Source organism: Siniperca chuatsi, linkage group LG10 (genome assembly GCF_020085105.1).
Source record: "Siniperca chuatsi isolate FFG_IHB_CAS linkage group LG10, ASM2008510v1, whole genome shotgun sequence".
Classification (NCBI taxonomy): Eukaryota; Metazoa; Chordata; class Actinopteri; order Centrarchiformes; family Sinipercidae; genus Siniperca; species Siniperca chuatsi.
In genome coordinates this window covers 16,846,602-16,871,294 of record NC_058051.1, presented here as the reverse complement: position 1 = coordinate 16,871,294, position 24,693 = coordinate 16,846,602, and the positions used below count along the sequence as shown (strand labels likewise).

At 42.2% G+C, this 24,693-nt stretch overlaps 2 protein-coding genes and 1 long non-coding RNA gene across 6 annotated transcripts in view; 1 reads left to right on the top strand and 2 right to left on the bottom strand.

Moving 5' to 3' along the window:
- Nucleotides 1–11,027, bottom strand: part of rarga (retinoic acid receptor gamma a) — a 42,817-nt gene extending 31,790 nt beyond the window's left edge. The window contains exons 1-2 of one of the 3 annotated variants that reach the window (XM_044212201.1): nt 10,904–11,027; nt 5,288–5,353 (exon numbers count right to left, since the gene is read on the bottom strand). The gene's annotated coding sequence lies outside the window, so the exon portion shown is untranslated. Of the gene's footprint in view, nt 1–5,287; nt 5,442–10,663 lie in introns of those variants that run through there. The other 2 variants (XM_044212200.1, XM_044212199.1) reach the window with 2 other exon arrangements.
- A 1,058-nt stretch (nt 11,028–12,085) lies between these two features.
- Nucleotides 12,086–24,545, top strand: nr1d4a (nuclear receptor subfamily 1, group D, member 4a). 2 transcript variants are annotated; one of them, XM_044212197.1, is made up of 8 exons: nt 12,086–13,052; nt 18,833–19,138; nt 19,236–19,324; nt 19,450–19,594; nt 21,678–22,252; nt 22,354–22,539; nt 22,690–22,900; nt 23,040–24,545. In XM_044212197.1, the coding sequence occupies exons 1-8, from the start codon at nt 13,037–13,039 to the stop codon at nt 23,234–23,236; spliced, it is 1,725 nt and encodes a 574-aa protein (XP_044068132.1). In that variant the 5' UTR covers nt 12,086–13,036; the 3' UTR covers nt 23,237–24,545. The 2 variants fall into 2 exon arrangements, with proteins under 2 accessions (XP_044068132.1, XP_044068133.1); XM_044212198.1 differs by lacking the exon at nt 12,086–13,052 and adding an exon at nt 13,850–13,988.
- On the bottom strand, nt 14,561–23,157 carry LOC122883476. Its single transcript, XR_006379640.1, has 5 exons — nt 23,016–23,157; nt 22,765–22,894; nt 20,376–20,454; nt 17,435–18,267; nt 14,561–15,930 (listed from the first exon to the last, which is right to left on the bottom strand). It is a non-coding gene; the product is annotated as an uncharacterized LOC122883476 (long non-coding RNA).
- Nucleotides 24,546–24,693: the final 148 nt, after the last annotated feature.

Sequence of the window (24,693 nt, the reverse complement as noted above, 5' to 3'; positions counted from 1 at the left end):
ACAATCTGTCTGCAAAGGCTGGGAGAAGAGAGAAGGATAAAGAGAAAAATGAAGATGTGTGAGAAAAAGAGGGATCATAATAGAGTGTAGGACTGTACGCATGTGACTTTTATATTCCCACAAGAGGGAAACAACAGTATATTCATCCAAAAATTAAGCTTTAAATGAGTTTCAAGCCACCCAACCCAAGTGGAGAATCTTACCTAAGCACAATAAACCGCAGTGCCACTCTACGTTCGCACATATGTCATGAAACAACAAAAGAAACTAAGAATGGAAGAAAGAAACTGAGAAAGAAAGAACTAAAGAGTACAGAGAGAGACACAGCCTTTTAAAATAGAACCCAGTAACTTTACTCTCCCCAAACACAATAATGAATTAATAAAAAAGTTGGCGCCAGTGTTTTTTAATGAGTCACATCAGCCCAGCAGCTTTTTACAGAGCCATTTATGTTTTATGTTGGGTCCTGTGGTAGGCTCACTTCGCCAGCCCGTCTGGGGCTATAAGGGGATAAGGGGAATTTGGAGTGACCTCATCCCCTGTTAGGCAGGGCCAAATGGGCATGGAGGGCCTCCCCACTTCCCCTGAGCCTGGGGGGCACACAGGAGGCAGCAGGCGGCCAGGCAGGCGAGAAGCACCAGGGCCAGCTATGGGTGGATTCACGGCTGCTGCTGGGACTTTCCATCATTCCCTCTGAGGTGCACTGTAGCAGTTTAAATTTACTTTGGTTGTTTCTGTAAATAGTGGAGTGTCAGACCTCACAGTAGTTCATGTTAAAACACACTCATTGGTTACACTATAATCCATTGATTTTGCTGTGTAGCAAATTTAATGAAATCAATCAAGCTGACAATTTAGAGACAGTGCCACAAGACGAGGCACGCGTAGAGAGAATGAGATTCTCTTGTTTGCTGAAGAGTTTGGATTTCAACAAAAAGACGGAGAACTGAGAATCGAGCAAGAGTGAAACAGACACAGAGAGAGAGAGAGAGAGAGAGAGAGAGAAAACAGTTCCCACAGATTGAATGTCTGTCAAACAAAGGGTATCAAATCCTCTGTGAGCTAAACAACAATTGTGCCTTAACCGTTGTGACGGAGTGAGGCACCTCAGGCAAGAAGAACTGCAGTCAAACATAACAAATAAATCACGGCATCTCAGGAAGCTCTGCACCACACAACCAAGAAAGGCAGGGGTTTTTTTTTAGTCAGCACAAGAAACCACAGGTGATTACTCTGCGTATATGAGCAGGATTCTGGGTCCCATGGTTGCCCCGGTTTGTTAAATGGACGATGTTTTTTATTGCAGTAAGGAAAACACAAAAAATTTATATTACTGTGTGTGATGTTACATTGAGTTATAATTGTATGTTTGTCTTTGTGTATATTTGACTTTGAAGTTTTCATGACTCTTCCCACTCTCTGACTCTTGTGGGGAGTACTTTTGTGTTTCACTTTTCTGAGACTGAGTGAGTTCACACATTTGCTTTGGGTTTCCTGAACTCTGCAGAAGGCCACAATATGCAATTTTCTAAACTTTTCTGCCAGGTAATATAAAAAATATGTCAATCAGTCCAGGCAGAGCAGCAAGTCAAAACCTACTGGAAGGATTGAATTGTAAATTCACAGCCTCGAGATAAATTAACTGTACCATGTATTCCTGGCAGGGAAAGCTTGGCAGAATCACAGAGTCCTCTCACTCTTTTTCCACCACTGACTTGCCCACTCCTGTTCATTTTTTGACAGAAAACTACATGTCTTCCAGGCACTGTACTCCAATTGTCAACATCATAAAGAGATTTATGTTCAGTAACTTTGTAAAGGAAACAACTTGAGGCAGGTTATGTTTAAGTTTTGAGTCAAGGGTGAAGTCATACTACCACAGCAGTTAAACAATGATTTTACAGTCCATGTGTCCTAACTGAGTTGACAGACCGGCTTTTCCAACTACTTGGAGCAAAATTAATATTTAATGTCATCATCACTGCTTAACATGCCCACACACAGCAATCAGCAACTGTTTGTAGACAGAACTGTCACAGACAAATGAAAATGTTCATATTGAAATAGGATCATGAGAGCGTTATCTGATCTTGTCACTGGCGTCAGCAGAATTTTGGCAGTGAAAACACTATCCTCAACATTATTATCTGATGCAAAGCTGACAGCTCCCAGTCTTTCAACAAGTGGCTGGCTAATGGCTCTGAGAGAGACACCTAGTGACAGACGGTCCAGTGTCTCCAAACAGACCGTGCATTCCATCGCCTCAAACTTGTTTGACATCTCACTGCTCTCGGCATCACACAAACACGTATTCGCTTACAGCAACAATGCAAAGGAGCACCTCTGTGTAATCATTTGTCACTTAAAGAGGTATTGTTTTTCATGAGTGCCACTGGGGAGTGTCATTATGCAATCCTTGGTTTTGTGTCTAAAAATCATTGAACATTAATTCCTAAAATTTTTTTTTGTTCTCTCTTTCTTTTCTTTGTTTAAAACTAATGTCACAAAACAGGCTGTGTTGACTTGCAGTGGTGGAGAGAAGCATGGAAAGAGTGAGAACTCACAGTGAGACATAAAACACTTTGTGACATGATGAAGTCATCCTGACAGCTTGCTGTATCTATGATGTGGGAGAGCTCTTTGGAGTACAGCATGGAGACTCCAGCAGTGGGTCCAGCAAAACAAGAAAACACACCACAACAGGAAAAGGGAAAGACAGATCATGGTAAGAAAGTTTGAGAAATAAAGAGAGAGTCAGAGAGACAGGAAATAAAGCAAGAGAAGAAAGTTGGTGGCAACTGCGTGTTGGCTACTCTTCTGGATTTGAAAGGTAAAGTCGGTGCTACTAATACATCTTGTTTTGTGATTACTGAGAGAGGATTCACACAGGTGGCAATGGAAGGTGTTTCCCTTCCTCAGCTCAGAGAAAAAACAAACCTTTCTCTGTATAAAGGCACGCGTAATGGATGGGTTTCACCACCGCCGCTTTTAGCCTCGGGAGTCAAAGCAACACTCAGACACAAGCAGGCCCAAACACCCACATGCAAGCACAACATGCAAAAAAACACACATTCACAGTTCAAAGTTTAATTTTGTGCCAAAAGATCTTTTAATGAGGGCTTACAGGCAGGCTGAAAATGTAAATCCTCACAATCAGAGCGGCACACCTGCAAAAATAGACACAGGAAACGGTGTGCAGATAGTTTCCTTGTTAATTACAGTGTGGTACCGGAGAGCCCCTCGATTCCCCTAAAACCATCTGTCTAACCCCTCCCTACCACTTGGCCTTAATTGCTATAGAAATTCCAGAAAAAGACAGGTATCAACAACTCCCAGATTTACTGCTCAAAGGCATGTCACAAAGAAGGACTGTTAGCAGATTTTGCAATACAGAAGCTTATTTTTTTAATGGGTCAACTGTTGTCTCGTGGTTCCCACAAAACCTCAGATTTATCCACATCTGAAAAGTATTATCACATAAGTACCAGGTTTGCAATTTAGTTAAAAAATCAAAATCTATACGTTTTGACTTTTTTTAAACTTTGATGGTTTTACTGGGAAAATGATTGTAACAAATTAAATAGTAATTATTTGTTGTTGTTATCATAATCAGTGTTTCTCCTATTTCTATTATCTTTTGATGACATTTAACTTTTTGATCCATACCAGACATGTCTGAATTTAAGGCACATATGACTGAAAAAACTACCACTAATAACACTGTTTCAATAAAAGAGTGTGTTTTTGTTCAAACGTATTTCCATGAACACACAGTGCATATTATTGCTGATCTGTACTGATGGACAACACAGTAAGTGAGCATTGACTAAAGAATTTTAAGGCTGGTCTGTTGCATGATGTGTTTAGAACAACGAAAATCAGGGAATGTTTATGGTCAGGCCAATAAAGCTGACATACTCATGATCACAAGTACAGGGATCATGAGTAATGTCACATAGCCATCTGGAGCATATAACAGTAAGCACAAATAATAATTGATTCCAAACTGTCAAGCAAAATGCTGTGACTGAACACCATTAAGGTAAAGCTGCTCTGTATAGACACCCTGTCCTCGAAAAAAGACCCATGGGTGGTGCTCTGGAGGAGCAGTGATATTACTCTGCCTCAGAGATGAGCTCTGTTTCTTCCACTCCAGATGTCACCGACTCAGAGTCAAACTGATAGACCAGATGACAGCAGAGGGGGCGACACAGATATCACTGGCCTTCAAGCAGGCATCCCTCACTCGACTGTGTGGGTGTTTTTTCAATTCACTTCAATCAAACTGCCCCTCACACTTATGTCAGGTCCACCAGGGGATATAAGCAGTGGACAGCAGGTGCAAAGCCAAGGCAGTCCAGCTGCAGCAGTTTACCTACTGACCAGTCACTGCTGGAGCAATAAACCAAAGCACTGTGGAAAGCTACACTCTGACATCAGGGCCCTGATCTTCATCTGATATCCAAATCACACAGCACTAAATGCACTTTGTTACACATGGTTGTAACAAGTGGAACCTGTTAACCTAGCACATATGCCAACATCAATAAATTATCTTCACTGACACACTGCTAACTATGGGAACACGATGAATAAACTTCCATGTAAACTAAGACCAGAGTTTCAGACACTTCACGCCACAAGAATTAGCCTCTGCTGTTTAAAAGGTGGAAAACAATGCTTCTCTTTTCCAAGTGTTCATTTGTTGGTTATTTAAAAAAAATCAGGTCAAGGACTGGTGAGTCCTCTGGTGAATACACATTCATACACATCAAACACATGCAAGCATCTATACACACACACACACACACACACACACACACACACACATGCTAATAATAAAGAGCTCCACAGGCACTGGGTAACATTTGAAACACTAATAAGCACATATGTGCACACAGGCACACACACACACACACACACACACACACACACACACACACACACACACACACATGCTCAAGTATGTTTTCATATAACCTCAGTGTCACTCTCACAGTAATAAAGCAGAAAGAAACAAACACACTAAAACACAGCACGCAAACAAACATGTTTTAGTGTTTACACATGAAAATCTAGTCAGATTTCGGCAAAACAATGATTAATTGTCTCAAAGCCTCTCAAGTGTTTGCACACTCGGTCTCTGTCTTCAATTAAAACTGTCGACCCATTCCCAAAAAATGCTGTCTCTCTCTTTCTCTCTGTTAACAAGAAGTGAATGAGAAAAAGGAAGACAAACAATGACCAAAGTTACGGATTCTAAACTTTTTAAGTATAAATTACTCACCAGCTCAGGTGATGATGAGGCAGACGGTCCGATGAAGCAGTTGACAGAGCGGTCTGATGAGCTGAGCTAGCCAGGGAAAAGGAGAAAAGATGTGTGCACGTTCATTAGAGTCCTTCTGACAGCAAAGACAGAGTAGCAGTGAGCCTCTCTCCCTCACTCCCCCTCTTCCACTCTCTCCTCCTCCTCCTCCTCTCTCTCAGTCTCTGCCTCTTAAAATCACTCTTTCACTCCCCAAACACAGGCACACACTCACTCTCTCACTCACTAAGAAATAGTTATACTCTCTGATTCATAAAGCCTTCCTTTGTCACGTGACCCAACACTTCAAATATACAGCACATTTTTTCACAAGCCACAAAATGCCTGGAGGGAAGAAAAAGGCCCAGAGAGCTTAAGTTTCTGTTTTTAATTCTCTCTCCCTTCTTTGTCTCTTGGGTGAATTCTTTTTCTCTCCTTCATCTTCTTGGCTAAAGGGGTCAGTTTACCTACAAACTGTTTGTGCATGTGGAAATGCAGAGCCATGTCGTGATCTTAGATCATTCATGTTTAATCAATAAATAATGCAGTTTAATAGGAGAGGATGTTTGAGTATCCTGAACAACACAGATTATAATGTTTTGATTTAACACAGATGCTATTTTAATGGCAAGCCAATAGGTTTATTCTTCCAAGAAAGTCTAAGTATTTACACCTAGTCATTTATTCCTGGTGTGATCAATTTATGGATTAATTATAATGGATTTTGCCCTACCTGTCTGCTCAGTACAGGAATGCATTGTAGGTGTTGTTTTTGTGTAACTCATATTTGTGTTTGGCACTGTGTTTTATTGCTTAAAATGTTCAATCTTCCCAGAGCAGTGATAATAAATCACTACTATTATTATAATTGCTGACGCTACTACTACTGATAGGACTTTGTATGAGAAGCCTTGTGAAACTGATTAAGGAAGTATTGGACACAAAGAAACCTGACAGAATATCTAAAACATTCTCATTGAGGATAAATGAAAACCAGAATTTGGCATTCAAAGCTGGAATCTAACATTTTTTACAATACACAACATCTGTCAACATCCTGCCAAACATTATGCAGTTAGGAATATTTTTGAATCAAGATTAGTGGGACAAAGAACTACAGATTTCTGTACCTAAATCATTTCAGTTCCTAAAATGATGCTCATAGTGGCACATCAGCTGCAGGGAAGTCCCCTGTGAGATGGCAGAGCTGTGCAACAGCAGCAGAGGCAGATTTGGGTGTGCCCCTGAACGTGCCCCTCTCTCCTTATGAGATCATATGTTTCAGATCTGTGTTTGTGTGTTTGTGGTTCTGGGCGTGTGCCCTGTTTTTCTGAATGTAATGTTTCTCAAGTTGTTTTGGTTATGAGGAGTACCTCAAACCTCAGAACTGGGAGGAGAAGGCACACCTCAACTGGCACCTCAACGGGCACTTCTACTCCTGCAGCAGAGCATAGATCAACTACACTTTCTGAAGAAAAAAACAACAACTAGTCAATGTAAATACATGCATGCTTCTTTAACACTGAAATGAGAAACATCTAGTCTAATTAATGTCTAAACCAAGTAAGTGAAACAAGCATTTTTAAAATACCCAACTTAAACATGCACTACTTATTCTGAAACTTCATCTAAAAAGATGCCCTTCAGGCATATTGACCATGCTCCCCAATTTCCCCAATCGCACAGTCTGAAGCAGAATTGCCAACTAATGCAGCATGTGGAACTTTTCTATTAGTCTTCCCAGATACCTGTACATTTAAGACCTGCTACAACTGCTGCTTATTTTGTTTGTAAATCACAGTAACTGCCCTGACACAGGCAGAGATCTTATCCCCAAATACAGTGACCCCAATATGTCTCCAGGATAAAGCCAAGCCACCCTAGCCTTGCTCTCTTTTTTCTATGTGCTTCCGATCTTTATGGCCACATATGCTCTACAGAAGCCTACTGAAATCTTCTTTCATTCATTTTTTATGTGGATTTGCTTGTACATAATCGGGAGAATTAATGGATAAGCAGTGCGAGGCGCTGTTGCCGTTTTGCAGAAACCTTATATTCAGGAAGCACAGATCTAAGCCATACTGCAAAAAGCACTTCAGCCGATCCTTATCTCGTTTACATTTGATTTATGTGTTGCTTATGAGGCCACTAAGGCTAGTAGAAATCCCTTAACTGTTTACTTAGCAGGACTAAATCAGCAATTGTGTAAAATCAAACAAGAAGGTAAATACTGCCATAGGACGCTGTAAAAACTAACTCTGTATTAGCCACTAGAGTGATGTGAACTGTAAAGTGTGAACTTCAAGTCAGTGTGATGCCATGAGGCTGACTGAGACCATGCATTTGTGTCAGAATGCGCAGTCAAGTGCATGATGATAGTTGTGTGTGTCAGTGCGCAGGGCATGCTGTGCTCCTTGTTAAATTATGACAGTGAGCTTGAGCAGCAATGTTTAGGCTTTGCGTATGTGCGTGCGTGCTCTTGCAGCACGCACATCTGCACTTGTGAAAATGTGTGCGCTTGTGTCTGTGTGCATGGATGAGCAAGCGTAGGCAGTAGCAGCAAGAAGGTCAGAGGTTACTAGTGTTTGTGTTTCAGTGTCAGTGAAGTGTGCTCCAGGCAGAGATTTATGATCATTGTGTCTGGGAGGCTGCAGAGTGGGGGATAATGAAGATAGATCAGGGTGCTATCTCTCTCTCAGGGCACCACTGGAAACATGGCCTATGGCCTCCTCCGTTCTCGTATCATTAACTTCAGCCTGTGACATCATAACGCGCTGCCCTGACATCAATCCTAACACAGTGTGCTCTGACAAAAAGTCGAACGCAGAGAGGCAATTCCTCACAGGAAGTCATCCTGAAAACACAGGCATTGTTCAGCACGTAGCTCAGCAGCATCTCTGGGTGTGTTTATGAAGATATGAAATATTCATGGAAACATCCTACTCAGTCGTGTGTTTCCACTTTAGATCCAACGTATTTGCATTCACAGAGCTATGGAGTAGAGGCCTGGGGCTCGCTGGCAGAGGAGGAGCAGCAAAGGCAGAAAGGAAAGAGGAAGAGGGGGATGATGAAGGGAGCAAGAGAGGGAGGAAGTGAGGTTAGAGGGGTTAAAGAGGGATGGGGGGGCAGTGGCACAGGGAATGTGAGAGAAAGGGGTGTGAAATAGAAAGGAGGAGGGAAAGAAAACTGGAGGGTGAGATGGAGAGAGGGATGGATTGGAGAGGGGGGTTGATGGGATTGGTGGTGGGGAGGTGAGTAGGGGCGCAGGGAACTGGTGCCTGTGGCGGCAGGTTTTAATCAGTAATAAGATGCCTGTAATGAGATCACTATTTCCCCACATTCAGATTGATGTCATGTGAAGTTTGGTGCCACACTAAGACATGCAGGGGAAGCAGGGCGAAAAAACACACCACATTCAAGAGTCATTTGCGCACACACATGCAGAAACCCTTTCATGCACACACACACACACACACACACAACACACAAATATACACTTGCTTGCACTTTCTTGGTTACAGACACACACATCCTGTGAAATGAAGGAGCTCATTCATCCAGCCTGGCAAAATGCGCTCATTTAGAGTCCAACTGCCTTGAAGTAAAAACATACACAGAGGAATACTACTCGCAGGAAAATGAGTTACTCATGGCAAAGGAGAAATGTATGTGTTAGGGACCGAAGGGCATACCACTATGTACTCCTAACAAAAACAAATGAGCACAAAGCTTGGAACAGAGAGTGAGAGCCAAAAGTTTTTTTTTTTAACGGCAGAAGAAACTAAGGGAAAAAAAGAGGGGGAGTGGGAGACAAAAATAAAATGAGGAGTGTGTGTGTGTGTGTGTGCGCGCGTGTGTGCTTTCTGTGCATATTTTGGGGTGCATTCAGAGGCTGTCAACACAGCAACCAGCGTGTGCCAGCACACGAGCACTCTACCTATTCCCCAACATGTGTGTCCAATGAAAGGTGAACGGCTCTCCTGTCTATACTTTCCTCAAAAATCAGCCATGATGTCACCATGAACCCATCTTGAACCTACCTCTGTCAAAAAGCATTACTCCAGCCCTCCCTCTCGCTGCCTTATTTTCTGTTCCACCTCTCCCTCCTTCATGCTCTACTCCTGCCTCTCAAATTCTTCACTGAGCTCCCATTCTTTCGCTTTCCTCTTTTTCATCTTTCCGTATTCTTCAACATTTCCCCTCTCCCATCCATGTATCTTTTCTCTCTCTCCCTCCTCTCTCACTGAAGCACACAAACGCTTTTCTTTTCTTTTTTCTTTTTTTTGGCAAGCGTGGTCTAATTGAATCACCAAAAAGCGCAGTTGTTTGCCAGAAATGCCAGGATGTTCTGATTATCATAAACTTTGTTTAAGCTGTGGTTTCACAAAGAAAATGCTCTGAGTACATGAGGGAAAGCCAAAAAAATAAAAGCAGAAAAAATGAGGAATAGGGGAGAATGCAAATGAAAGAGGGGAGAGGGAAAGAGAGAGAACACTGGGGAAGAGAGGGGTGGTGGGGGCAGCGAGAAGGCAGCCAGAGAGCCACATATGGAAGTGATTCTGTAATTACTGCAAATCTGTGAGCTCAAAAGGAAAGGTCTTCTTTTCCATGCCTCCTTCCCTGCACATAAAACTGCCCTTGTGAGAAAGTTGGGCACTAAATACTTAACAGGAAACATGAAAAAAACTAAGTTTTCATTTGCTTTTGCTTTTTGGCATGTGGGGTTGGTATATAAATATGTATGGATTATGTGTTTAGCATGTTGAGTTTAAATAAGGATCTGCTTTTGCTATTTTTCTGCACAGATGAATAATAACAAAAAAATCCCAGCTCTGCTGTTCAAGAGGCTAATTCCTCACAGTCTACTACTGGAATTTTTTTTTCTGCATTCTTTGCTCATTTGCTTTGCTTTCCTGAGCTTAATCAACTAATCAGCTAATCTAAAACAAACTGGAGCCTGGAATAAACTTAAGTCTCTCGTCAGCCACACACCTAACTGGCATCATTCACATAAAGCTCACATTCAGCAAGGTGTGTGAGGGAGGGGGCGGTAAGGGGATGAGTGACAGACACAGGCCTACAGACGGAAAGACAGACAGACCATGATGTAGACTGTCTTATAAGCCTCAGGCAAAGCAGCGCTTTGCAGGTGCGTATGTTGGCAGCGACTTCTGTTCTACTCAGTCCCCAAACAGTCCCAGCAGCCTGTAATTATCTCGTGCCCTGCCATAACGTGTTCTCATGATGAGTGCCTATACACATAGCCTATACAGTAAAACACACCCGGATTGACGCAGCTTGAGCTACGTTTATTCTTAGACACATCCAATTAATCACAATTAAAGTACACAGTCCTACCTTCTTCGCCTAGAGTAGTGTATGCCTCGGCTTCAAATGCGAGCGCATTCCCCCAGAAGTTTGGAACATAAATAATGGATGACAAGCGCACGCACACCGAAGTTTTCAGTGAAGGAGGCAAAACTAAATCATGGGCGGTCTTCAGAGAAATCCTCCATTAGGCTACAGCACAGCAACTTGTAAAGTTCACGCCATTGGGGCTTACGTTTCAGAGATCATTTCAGTCATTTGTCTGATTACCTTCGTTTGTTGCCAATCCGTCACTGTGTCCTGGGGCAGCTCAGGGGCGTTGATGGGAGCTACCGTGCGTGAAGATTTCTGGCACTGTGACTCCCTCTAGTGACGGAAAGGAGGACTGCAGCACACATCCTGTCAGTGAGGATGAGATGAGACGGAACACAACAAACAAACAAACGAACGAATAATTATGTAAGAAAATAACAAAATAAGTAAGTCAGTATGTATGTAAATAAATTCTAAATCTGGCACTAATCTAGTCTAATTTGAGCATAATCTACTTTTCCGGGCTCATTAATTTAAAAAAAAGTCTTTATATTGCTTCACGCGAGTAAGCAGGAGAAAGGGAATTAAAAGAATGTTGGCGAGTTAAAGAGTCATTAAAGCAATTAATTACTAGATGGATAGACAGACTAAAAGAAAGGAATAGGATCAAATACGCTTATATAATAATACAAACCACTGTTTTTATTACAGCTTTGTAACAAAAACATTACATCAGGTTTATTTGAACAAAAACGTGTTTTTTTATTTAAAACCTGATTTTTTTAAAATACTGATTTACCAGTGATATGCTTAACTCTCTCTTATATTACTATTTAAAAATCAGTCATTACTGATTATCTTAGACATTTAAGCAATAATGTATATTTTTTTTAGTGAATGAAAACTCAGGCGTCTTTAGAACATTTTTTTTTGACGAAGTCGAAATTTGATGTTCAAAATCTAAAATTGTTTGTCTGCAATATTTAAGTGTACTCTTCTATTGACACTTCTAAGCAACATAAAGTAACTAATTAATGTGTTTGACAGATAGATAGACAGAATCCTGCTGTGTGTGTGTGTGTGTGTGTGTGTGTGTGTGTGTGTGTGTGTGTGTGTGTGTCAGTGCCATGAATTGCCACTGAGGGGCGCTTTCCACAAGCTGTGTATATTTGTTTCTGCATGTTCAGGCACAAACAGTAGGCTACAGATTTTTTGGCTGAATGTTATAAAACTTAAAACGCAAACACGTTTTAAAATTAAGAGTAAAATGAACAACTCAACTTCAAGCGCGCAGAGTGGCTGAAAGTAAAAAAAGGAAAATAGTCACACATGCAGAAATAATCAAATATAGGATTTACATTTTTCAGCAATAAGAATTTTAGCCAAAGTTGAGTTTTTGCATACGGCTGGCTCCAACAGCATGTTGTTGGCGTGTCATTGGTCCATTTGCGCATCTACAGTTTCTTCTCACATGGACTTTAAACTTGGCACTTGCTTGTTGTTTGGCACGTCACTGTTTGGCATGTCTCAGTGTTTACCATCAGTTGCAGCGCTACTTGTCAGAGAACAAGCAGTCACGGTGAGCCACGCCTATTGTCCATGTGCTTCATCCTCCAATCTCTCCATCCCTCTGCACCACGCGCTCCGTATTTTGCATAAAATGTGTATCAGTAGGGCAGCGCTGTCCCCGGCACATGCAGGGCGCACATGTAGCGTGGCTTTACTGAACACATACCACGGTCGAATAAGCGCATCAAACTCCCCTCAGCTCCAAATCCCCGCCAATGAAAATGCACAAAAGCGTGAAAGAGAGAGAGGGAGAGAAAGGACTCCGCGAGATACAAAGAGTGAGCCAAATCCCACACGAACAGACACAACACAAGTTGAGCGAACGGAAAGGCGGTCACATTTCCTACTCACCTGCAAACGTGATGGATGTGGGTGTTTGTATCGGTGGGTGTGTATGTCTTGACTGTTTTCGGGCATGCTGACTGTACTTTCTTGGAATTCATGAGAATCGTTTAATCTTCGCTCACGCTACATCACAACCTCTCCAGCCGAGGCGCTGTATCCAGAGCACAGAAGGCATCCAGGTATCTTTGAAGAGACCAGTTCGTCTAACTCGCCTCTGTCAGACCAGAACTGAGCACTAAGAGAGACACCTGCCGACAGTTTACTGGGAAAACTTTACGTGCACTGGACACATTTCCATCACTGCTTCCCATTTTTGCTCTCCATGGAGCAGGTGTTTTCCTCAAAGCTGTTTTTTGACTTTCTCACCTGTGTTCAAAAGACTTTTGCTCCAGTCTAGTGACTTTCACGGGCGTCTATCTTCAAGTCTGTTTAAAGTCATTGACATCAACAAGAGAAATGGATAACAGCCCTGGTAAGATTAACTTTAACATTATGTTTGATATGCAACTGATTATGACATGAGTCAGAATTGATTGATTGAACGGTCATTGTTTCGCGTTTTCATTCATTTTGTTGCCAGCAATCAACAAGGGACAAACTATTTATGTGTCTGGCTCAACCTTGATCTAAAATCAAATATGACTTTAATTTAAATGTAATAAATCTTTGATTAATATAACGCAAAGCGGCATTGCTTTTATTTATTATGACTGCTTGTGTAAAACACTTAAAGCTCAATTTGTTTTCGCATAATTGGCAATTGTGTGTGCAATCTAATGTGAGTTCTTCTCACATGCATCAATGGGTGCACAGAATATATACATATTTTTGACACGCAGGTGTTTGAGTAGTAATTGTATTGGTTTAACACGTGATTATGACAGTTAGGTTTAAGCACGAGTTCGCCCAGTCTAGGCATTTAATCACTTGTAAGTTCAATAAAAGTACAATGTAAGAGCGAGACTTTATGCAAACTTGTCGATGCGCTGCGTTCAAATGTCAAATCGCAGCGCCTGGACTGCAGCTCTACTGACAGCCAACCGCGCCATATGGTTGTAGTGAGGCTGGCCACTTCCTGTTTCTCTCCATGAAAACAAACTCACGTGGAGCTTCAGCACACTGGCTGTCACGTTAATCATAATCTGTCAGAGCCAGAACTTCAACTGCCCCCCAATTTATCATCTCACGGGGAAAAACAGACACTTTGGCGTAAAGGGCGTGTTTTATTATATTATCAAGGCCATCGTTTAAGTGCCTGCAGCATAAAAGTTGATAACAGGACTTCCATCCGTTGAGTAGTATTAGGCAGCGTTTTCTTGAGGTCAGCCAAAGGTGCACATGCTTTCTGCTTTCCTCTCCTAATTGACGGTGAATCATTTACAAGAGCGACGGTCACGTTCCAGCACAGGTGATGGGCGTACCCTTTGCTTACTTTAATCTGAAGACAACACTAAACCCACGCACTGGGTTATGACTTACTATTTATGTTGATAAAGTGGGCCAGTGTTTTTCACGGAACAAGCAATGCAGTTAAATGAGTAATCATTGATAATTGCGGTAATATTTGTCAAATGTCCACATAATCATAAAGATGAAGACTGCATGCTGGGCTTTTCTGCTGGTGTTTTATTGACGCATGGAGGATGTTTGGTGTTTATGCGAGTGAGGGCAATTTCAAGTTTTTATTTATATATTTTACAGTTTATATAATTGCTTATTTAAATGATTGCATATTTTAATTTTCCACAAGTCTTTTGTAAAAAATTTTCTTCCTCATCATTGTTAATGGCCACCTTAAACTGGGTTCACTGCCCTTTTGATGTTTCAATATGGTTATTGGAATGCACATGACTTCATTTCACTCATGAGTTCAGTGTAGTGATCTAAACAAAGCTCATAAACATCATCATAATCTGGCAAAAATATGGCTGCAGTGGTGGGCTGTATGGCTCATAAAGTCCAGCAGAGAGAGAGAGAGAGTGAGTGAGAGAGTGTGTGTGTATTGACACAGAGCCCCCATTTCACCTGCAGAGATGATTGGGTTGTGGGGTTCCATGTAAATGCTGAATTCAGCCAAAAGATTATTCACATAATAGCATGTCTTATATGACATATAAAATACAAAATAGTGCCAATTTTTTTAAAGAAAATATTTGAACATGTATAACTGTATGTCTTCATTATGCATATAGTTTAACATGCATTTTGGAATACGTAAATCAACATTTTCATCAAACTTGTACATCCATGACCTCTCAACTGTAGACTACTATGGTGTGGGAGTCAGTTGTAACAAGTATTTAGTCTATCTTGACACCAATATTAATTTCCTCAGTTGCACTAGATTACATCTAACTGTCAAATGATGCTCATATGATAAAAACAGACTTTCCCCACTGTCTGCTGCATAACTTCATGCACTGTATGCTCTCACTCACTAATAGTTCTTCTGACAGAGTTTTTCTGCATTATTATTGAGCACATTTAAAACAGTCAGACCCCTAACTCAGGCCTATTTCTCACCATGAATTGGAAACCATCATAACTTTGGTTCCAAGTTTTACCTGGCAGACAAAAACATTCAGACAAAATTCATTAGTGGGGGCCAATATTTGCCAACATTAAAACTAACTCCATAAAGTCAACCATAATAAAACATGTGCTAGCTAATAAGCTAACCACATTAGTTTGAAGGCTAAAAATAAGGGATAAAATCCACATCCATTTCAAATTACAAGTCATTTCACGTCAAAAAGTCAAACAGTATCCCAAAATATGTGGGCAGTGAAAATATAAAAACATTTACCCCAAAACCAGGCCACAAAAATAGTGTCTTTTTCAGGACATGCAATGCAGGGCTTACTGACATCACTCAGTACTAATAATACCAAAGGGGATTTTAAGAAAACAACTAAATTGTAGACCTATAGATATTAAACATACTAGGCTATAATTCACCAGAAATAAAGGGATTGTATATTAAAGATGGATTTTCTGCATATCCTTACAATATAAACTTTGGTATGGCCACATACTGATACAACACAGATCCGCCTGTTTCTAATGCAGCGCCTGTAGGACTGTGCAGGCGGTGCTGCTGGTGGTGCAAAGTCAGACCACCCCGCCGCATAACATGCTGCTCTATTTAATTTGGCTCCTCAATTATAAGCCCCTGGCGGACTGTAGAAGCTCTGACTTCTGGCTGGAGCGGAGCTTCATGTCTTCCCAGTGAAAGCTCCCGTCAAAAAGCCTCCTCACGTGGCATCCCTCGCCGAGCCGCGTGCGACGCGTGAGATAGCCCTCCTCCCGCTGCTTCCCCGCTCTCACGGACGCTTCTGTGTTGATGCCGCCTGCGGTGATGGTGAGAGAGACCTTGGTCAGTGGGTCAGCGATTCCATGCATTAACTTCTTTTCCTCTCTCTCTCGTCACGTTTTCCCGCCTCATGCGCCTCTTGCTATAGGCTATTGAAAGCAGTGTGGTAGAAGCTGACTTTTTTGATTCTGCAACATCCCCAAACTCATTGGTTCAGGGCACACATCCGCTTAGGGTGGTGTTTCAGCTGGAACGTGACTCTGCTGTTAAACATAACATCTCTCCTCTCATCCGAGGCGCTCTCCAAACGATGCTGGCAATAGCTACAGATAGCGGATTTAAAACATCGAGAGGCTGCATCGCTGGTAAACCCAAACCTAAAACAGATGTGTTTTTCAATCCATGTTTGACAGGACATGAAGCAATTTTAACCACAACAACCGTGAAACCCGGGGTAGCCTATTAGACTATATATTTTCTAATCATATTCAGGTGTTTTATAAACTCTATCTATCCACTGTGATAATCTAACACAGTTCCTCCTGATAATTGCATGAGCCAGAGCTAGTGTGTGATGCAGCACCAGTTTGGAGAGATGCTAGAGGCACAATCAAGTTCCTGTGATATTGACCTACTTACACAAGCCTGAGTGAAGTCGACTGCAAACACCCAAGTAGTGCTCACAGATTGGCCTTATTCAGTAGCACACAGCAACTCTTTTTATTGGCCAAAAGCATAATTTGTAGGCTATATGTATTGTTCTAAAGAAACATATTCCATGTTTATGATCTACACCACAAGGGCAAATAAACACTATGGTCACCTTAACTGTGGCTGTCTCTCCATGTTCTCCAGTATAAGGTGAACCAGTGGAAGTAAAGAGATAAAGGACAAGAGAGAGACAGAGAGAAGAGGAGAGGAGATGTTTGTGCCTGTGAAGTGCTCACTGCTCAAGTTTCTCTGCCTGCCTCCTGTCCCAGGCAGATTAGTGCTTGCACGGGTAGGCTAACTTAGCTAAAGCTAAGTAAGATGGGCGTTGAGGAAGGAGTTTCATATAATTTGAAATAAATGAATACATCCACTAACAGTTAAAATTAGAAGTTGATTGTTATTACAGGCTGCCAATAATGAGAATAAAATCAGTGCTGCCTATCACATAATCAATTGATTGGTGATTCCAATAGCACTTTGCAGCCTGTGTGGATACTTCCAAACTCCAATGTTTGCATTAAAAATACAGAAAACGACAATATCATGCTAGGGTTTTCCTTAACCAATGACAACTAATGCCTTCTTTGACCATAGGTGGCGATAATGCTATGATCACAATATAACAATAAATGGAAGAGGAATCTGTATTTTGTGCAAAACAGTGAATGTTTATATTTAAATTGGATTAACCTTTATACACTTGAGACATGCAGGTGATGGTTTTATAGTAGGCTATCGTCCATCACTGCTCAAAAGCAGACTGTAAAATGGATTGTTAATTGACAGTGTTTATAGCACAGTAGCTCTAGGGGTAATTCATAAACACCTACTGTACATGTGAGTCTTCAGGTGGACATGCAGTGTGTTTGGGTGGAGTGGGGGTTGGTCCACGACTGTAAGCTCAGGAAGAGGTGAGGCTCAGGCAGGCATCTGCTGGGTCTGTCTGTGGCTCCGGCATGAGTCAACAAACCACCGACACGTGCTGGTTGATGATTTGAGCTAAAACAAAAACCTTGTGCAGCAAAGGGCGTCACAATGCAACACATGCAGGGACAGGCCTACGGCACTAATGCATGATTTCCATATACAAGGCTGAGTTGGTTAAACCACTGTGTCATGGCATGACGTTTAGATGCGGGAAATTATTTGAATGTTGGAAACTTGCATGTGCAAGCCAATCGTGAATGAAGTTTTAAATTGGACACATTTGTTTAGATTATAGTGCATATAATTTGTCATTCTGTACTCTCTCTGCTGGACTCTACTGTACACGGAGTTGTTAGTACTGTATATTATTACAGCAGTGCAGTCCATACAGTTGAGGCTTTTTCCTTTGCAAAAACGTGACTCACATTCTCCGACCGTTGGTGGCGCATGAACAGCAGTGGCTGAGAGTTGGTGCCACCTCACGCCCGGGGAGCTTCCCAGTCAGCGTATGTTTGTAAACACACATCTGACTTCAGATTGTTGTGTAGGCTATTTCAACACGAGATTGCGGATTTGTTCCGGGCAGTAACCGTGTCAGGAGTCCATGCATGTGAGGCGGCGGTCAGGTGTCGTGCTGTTAGCTGGCGCTGGGCACGGTGCCAGGGGAGCGAGGCTATTATTGGAGCGGGGGAGGCAGCAGACACGTGAGGCCGTACAGCTCATCCACAACGCATGACTAGAAGCGCGAGCGAGAGAGAAGGGTGGGGAGGAGAGATGCGAGGGAAGCGAAACTTCAGAAACAACCATAGCCGAACGAGAGAAAAAATATTCCACACATTTGTATAAATACTGCATTAGCATGACGCAGGACTTGTTTACAAAAAGTGGCGTTTCGTCCGTGCATCCAGTGGAAGTCTGCCTGGGTTGTTGCTGCGCTACCAGCAGTATTTTTAGCGGCCACTTTAAACGCTTGATCGCACCATTTGCCTAATACACTCCGGATGAGGGGTCGCTGCTAATTCTCAGAGCTACTGCCCAGAGGTTGTGCAACATTACATCACATCCAAAGTTGTAGAGTAGTTTCAAAGGAAATATGGATGGCCAACTTAAATGTATATCATTTATAATCCACTTCATCTGACAACTAGATGTATGGTATACAAAAAAATAATGCCACTTCTTATTAATATCTGAATGACATTTTATGCTTTAATTAAGAGCTTGAACTCAAATCTGATTAACCTGACCCCAAACTGTCAGCTCAGAGGTCTCATGTCCTCCATTCTTTCCCTTGTCTGCAGGAGGTGGAGTTATCCTGTATGCAGGCTCCTCTGGCAGTGCCAGCCCCAGCCCTGGCAGCCCCTCCAGTGGGTACCAGACACAGTCACCTTCTTCACACTCCCAGCCCTCATCTCCAGAGGAGGTTACCTTCACAGAGATTGGGGCGTTAAAACAGAGGGCAGGTGGGTGCACCACCCCATCCTCCAAACTAGTGTTTCAGTTCCCAGAGGTCTACAGTAGTGCCTCAGCAGCAGCCAATCCACAGCATACATATGCACACCCCATCGCAGGAAAGAGGCCATGCGGGTTCACAGGAACTTTCACAAGTTAGTGTTCGCTCTCCGTTGTCATTATGCATAAAGATTTATACCTTGATCTAAGTTTTTGCAGCTTATCTTAACTGGCTGTTTTTCCCCTCCTCAGAGACAGGTGGAATGGTCCTGCTTTGCAAAGTCTGTGGGGACATCGCATCTGGTTTCCACTATGGAGTGCATGCATGTGAGGGTTGCAAGGTAAGTTCCCCCCCGAAAAATCAGGTCAATGATCAATGTGTAATGATTTAGCAACGTGTGGCTTTTGGTGCACCAGTTTTATGCGATTTTTTTTTTTTTTTTTTTTTTTTGGATGTTTGTTTCAGGGTTTTTTCCGCCGCAGCATCCAGCAGAACATCAACTACAAGATGTGTGTGAAGAATGAGAACTGTCTGATCATGCGCATGAACCGCAACCGTTGCCAGCACTGCCGCTTCAAGAAATGCCTTTCTGTTGGCATGTCAAGAGATGGTGAGACATCCTGACACATTTTTAACAAGAGAGACCCTCGTGCAGTTCTGCCAGGATGCCAGAGTGCTCTGATTAGCCAAAGCAGCAGGGAAATGGGCAGCCCGAAAAACAGGCACAGTACTCATATGTAGGTCTGTGTGAAAAATGTAATGCAGAAAGTCTTTTGAGGTCATCGTGCCAGTAGCTCAGTCACTCACTTTATCAGCAGACCTACACCTGCCTTGCCCTTATACTGTCACTACACTGCCAAAGATTACCATCTGGCCTTGTATCACTCTCTTAAGTTTCATAGTGTCTTTCTCCTGCCCTTTGCAGCATCCTCCCACAATGCTGTTACCTCTATGCTCTTGTTCACTACAGCCCCTCCCCCTCCATGTACCCACCATGTTCCCTCAGCTCTCTTACATCTCCACCTCAGACAATGATTTATGAGAAAAGGAGCCTTGAAGTCCCCGAAGCTATCTATCATTTGGAAAACTGCAGAAAACACAGGAATTATTTTAGGAAATTGGAACAGGGTCAACTTGATTACCTTGTGTATGCCCATAGAACATCTTACTGCAATTAATGAGGGATGGGGCAACGATTAAGCAAGGGATGCAGAAAACAGCCAGTTATTGTGACAGAATTTATCAGGCGTGACGCTCACATCACCTAGTTTTAGCTCTGATAGCTGAACATTGATTGATCACCTATTATTGCAGATTAAGAAAATAGCTGAGCTGACCTAGAAAAACAATACAGAATTGAGCCTATAGTGTACTCATACATCATGACCTACTTGGTGTAGTTTGCCTTTCTTCTTCCTCCCAGTATGGTTTCTGCTTATCTCCGTCCTCCAGTACCCTGAATTGCCTAACCTAGTAAAGAGGTTAGTGTTAATTCTGCATGTGCTTGACACTTGTGGTGCACAGAGAAAATTGGGTGTTAAAATACGACTCAATAAGAGAACAAACAGCCAGGTTGACCCTCTTAGAGGAGATTTTCAAAAGCGTCGAGGACCACAACCTAGAAACCCGTTTTTGCTCTGTTTCAGCCATTACGAAAACAGGAAAACCACATGCAACTGCCTGTAGCCCACAATAAATAGTACACCCTGATTTCACACCAGGCAGCTGTGTGTCTTTGGCTCTGCAATATAGGCAAATATTTAAGTCTGTAAGCATGATGGCACACTTTTCTTCCTCTAACCAGAGCATCGTTTTTAGAGCAACAGCTCACTAGTCCACATTTGCTTCTTTTTAACCACGATGAAAGGGATTAATCTCACGCCACATTATTGGCCCCAACCTCATTAAGGGACCCTGCAGGCAATGAACAGATTACCGTATATTTGGTAAACATAGCAATATCTACTGTGCATATTAATGGGTCAAGTAAATCACCTCACTTGACCCAACACTGTGTCACTATGTTTTTATGTAAATTGCTTATGTTTAACATATGGGAATAATGGTACATTCCTTTATAAATATTATTGCTGCTATACAAATTTTCTGCTACACTTTCAAAGAAAATACAGGTATACTATACTTGCAAAAGTCTTTGAAGCTGTACCAGTTCAACTTTTCTGCCTTATCTAACTCCACCTAGCACATGCACACATCTCCCACACACACAGACACACACTCACTTTCCATGTCTTTCACATCAGACCTCTTCATGTTCTCACAAATGCCTTCTTAACTCGTTTCTGCGCTTCAAGCCCACCTCTCTCATCCTTCTCCTTCTCACGATCTCAGTGCCAGTGACATCTCGCTAACGTTGCCCCACTGCCCTACTTACAAGTGGAGGGAGGGAGCAGGAGAGGAAGGAGATGGGGTGGATAGCAGAGAGGATGAGGCAGATGGTAGCAGGGGGTCTATAAATAGCCTCTCCAGCTGATAGTTACTGTGGGAAGGGGGGTGGGGATATGGGTGAGGAGAAGGAAGTTTTCATCTGACAACTTACATGATTCTCCTTGGAATCATTCAATACTTTAGTTATTGATGTGTGTGTGTGTGTGTGTGTGTGTGTGTATAAGGGTAACTGTTTTCACCATGATTAGCTTTAATTTATAGTCTGCTGCTTGTGTCTTCCCTAGCTGTGCGTTTTGGCCGCATCCCTAAGCGAGAGAAGCAGCGACTTCTGGATGAGATGCAGAGCTACATGAACAGCCTAAATGAGTCGGCTGCCATGGACATGGACTCATCTTCAGTGAAGGATGCTCCCTCCAGCCCAGAGGATGGCAACTCAAAAGAGGCCATTGGGGCCATCTCCAGAGCCTACCGTGACATCTTCACCAACAGCAGCAGCAGCCAGGAGAGAGCAGCCAAAAGGGCTAACATCACCACCAACAACAACACATCTCCCTTTTCTCAGGATGCCAGTTTTCCCCAAGTCTCCTCTCACCCCACCTCTGCCCAGAGTTATCAGTCTTGCCCTGTTGCGTCTGCCACTCGATGCCCAGTTGCCCCTATTGACAACCAACATACATTCCACAATGTGGACAACAATCGCTATACCTACTTAGTGTCAACTAATCAGAATCATGATCACTCTACCAGTACAACACCTCAAAGGGGCAGCTCTGCCAATCATAACAGTTTTTGCAATGCAGAAAGTACCCAAGATCAGCCCTCCTGCCTGTGGAAATTAGCTCCAGGAGCTAAAGTGCTGGTAAGTGCAGGAAGCATACTAAATTATATCAAGACTCTTCTGATATATCTTGTCTGACCAACAATTTATGATAATTTCTATGTCTTTTGTCTTTCTCTAAGGCTTGTCCTCTCAATGCATGGCCTGTATCAGGGGCAGAGCGCACGAGTCAGGAGATATGGGAATCCTTCTCTCAGTGTTTCACTCCTGCTGTCAAGGAGGTGGTAGAGTTTGCCAAGGGCATCCCAGGTTTTCAAGAGCTTAGCCAACACGACCAGGTCATGCTGCTCAAATCAGGCACCTTCCAGGTAATGACATACATTTCAATATTTTGATTGTCATTAATGTAAAATATGTGTGACTCCTTCTTTATGAGTCCAAATGTATTATTGGTGTAAATAATTGTCTCAATCTAATCATTGTGTTCCTCTGTTTTTTTCTGTTTCGTGTGTGTTTAGGTTCTGATGGTGAGGTTCTGCACCTTATTCAATGCTGAGGACCGTACGGTGACCTTTCTGAATGGCCAAACTTACCCCCTGTCCACCCTACGGGTCCTGGGCATGGGCTCTTTGCTGGATGCAATGTTTGACTTCAGTGAGAAGTTGGGCTCTCTGGGGCTAGAGCCTGATGAAATGGCCCTCTTTATGGCTGTGGTGCTGGTCTCTGCAGGTGAGAGAGGGGCACTATTTACTTCATGAGTGGTAAAACAGTGACAAAAGCTGCAGAGCAGTGACACTTTGTTAATGGACCAATAATGTAGTAACTGTGTCTGTCAACCACTCACACTTGCATTCTCTGTGCTCCTCAGACCGTTCTGGCATCTCGGACATGCGGGCTGTGGAGCAGCTACAGGAGGGTCTGATCCGTGCCCTACGGTCACTGATCACTCGCCGTCGCCCAGATGACACCACCCTCTTCCCCAAACTCCTGCTGTGCCTGCCAGACCTGCGCACCCTCAACAATTTGCACTCAGACAAACTGTTGGCCTTTCGCATCGACCCTTGAGCAGGCTGCTTGTTCAGAGCACACAGACAAAAACTGTTTTACATAGAAACAGATCATACACCACACACACACACACACACACACACACACAGAGAGAGATACTATCTATCAAGGGCAGGACTTCCTTGAAAATTGAGGAACAAGGAATTGTGCAATTTGAGGAGCATTATTCAAAAGGATAAATGAGGACAGTAGCGAACATATTTTTGATTCGTTATTGATCTTCATGCAATGTTTTGGGACATATAAACATACAAATATAAACTCATGTAAACACATAAACCTCAACACCTCTTGTACTGTTCAAGTAAAAAAAATTATCATGTAGAGTTATTACCCTTTTGGACAAATTATTTGTGCACTTGCTCATTAAATCCAGTGTACTTGAGAATAAAAGCCAGTTCACATCTGTTCCTTAAATCGTACAGTATCAACAGGCCATCACTAAGCAGCAGCTGAAAGAGTGATAATGTAGATCTAAACAGTTATTACTTAGGGATCATTAGTGATGATTGACTATGTCAGTTTGTGTTTAAGAGAAAGGGAATCTGTATATAATACATAGCAAAATCTGAAATATTAAGGTAATTATGTATAACAGTTTCACAAACATACCATCTGCATTAGTACTGGAATAAGACCACTATTTTAATGTGTCACTTGCACACAATAAGATGCATTCTGTCTCTTACTATTTTTGACTGATCTTCCAGAAAACATTTGGCACGCCTCGGGTTTAAAAATGCCAACTTCATAAGTCAATGGCATTTTATAGTATTTCACAAAAACTTGTGTCTACGTCACTATATCGTATCACATCTGGACTGATGGATACGCTCCATGCATGTTGGGTTTTGTAGTTCCTTTGTTTATTTTTATTGCTGTAAATATTATGTTACTCCAATGTCTTTGTATCACTGAATGAACTGATGTGAGGTATTGGACAGATGAGTTTGGTACGAAGAAGAATGTACTGACCTTCCTTTACTAGATGGGGGTTTGGCCATGCCAAGGGGGCTTTGCACAGGAGAATAGTAGGGATTCTCAGATGGTTTAGACACACTTCCTGCTATCAGATGATGTAACCAACCAGCATAATCCCAGAAATCACCAGCACTCACTCCACATTCACCCTTCCTCTGCCCCCAATGTTTGTCATACAAACACAAGATATTTTTGGGTGAGAGATCTTATTTGATTGGTCCTCTCACTGTTTGCTTGTTTGATTGTGGCTGATTGAGGACATCTTGTACATTTTGTAAATCTTTCTTCCTAAATATAAATGATATAAAGTTCAAATTATGTATTACTCTGCTTGCGTGTCTTTCTTTTGTGTCAATTCAGGCAAAATATAAAGATGTGCTGAGTAGTTAGGACTGTATGGATCTCAGAAATGAGTTATGCAGCTAAACATGTACATTGGTACAATTGAATAAAGTTAGATGTACATTTTCATT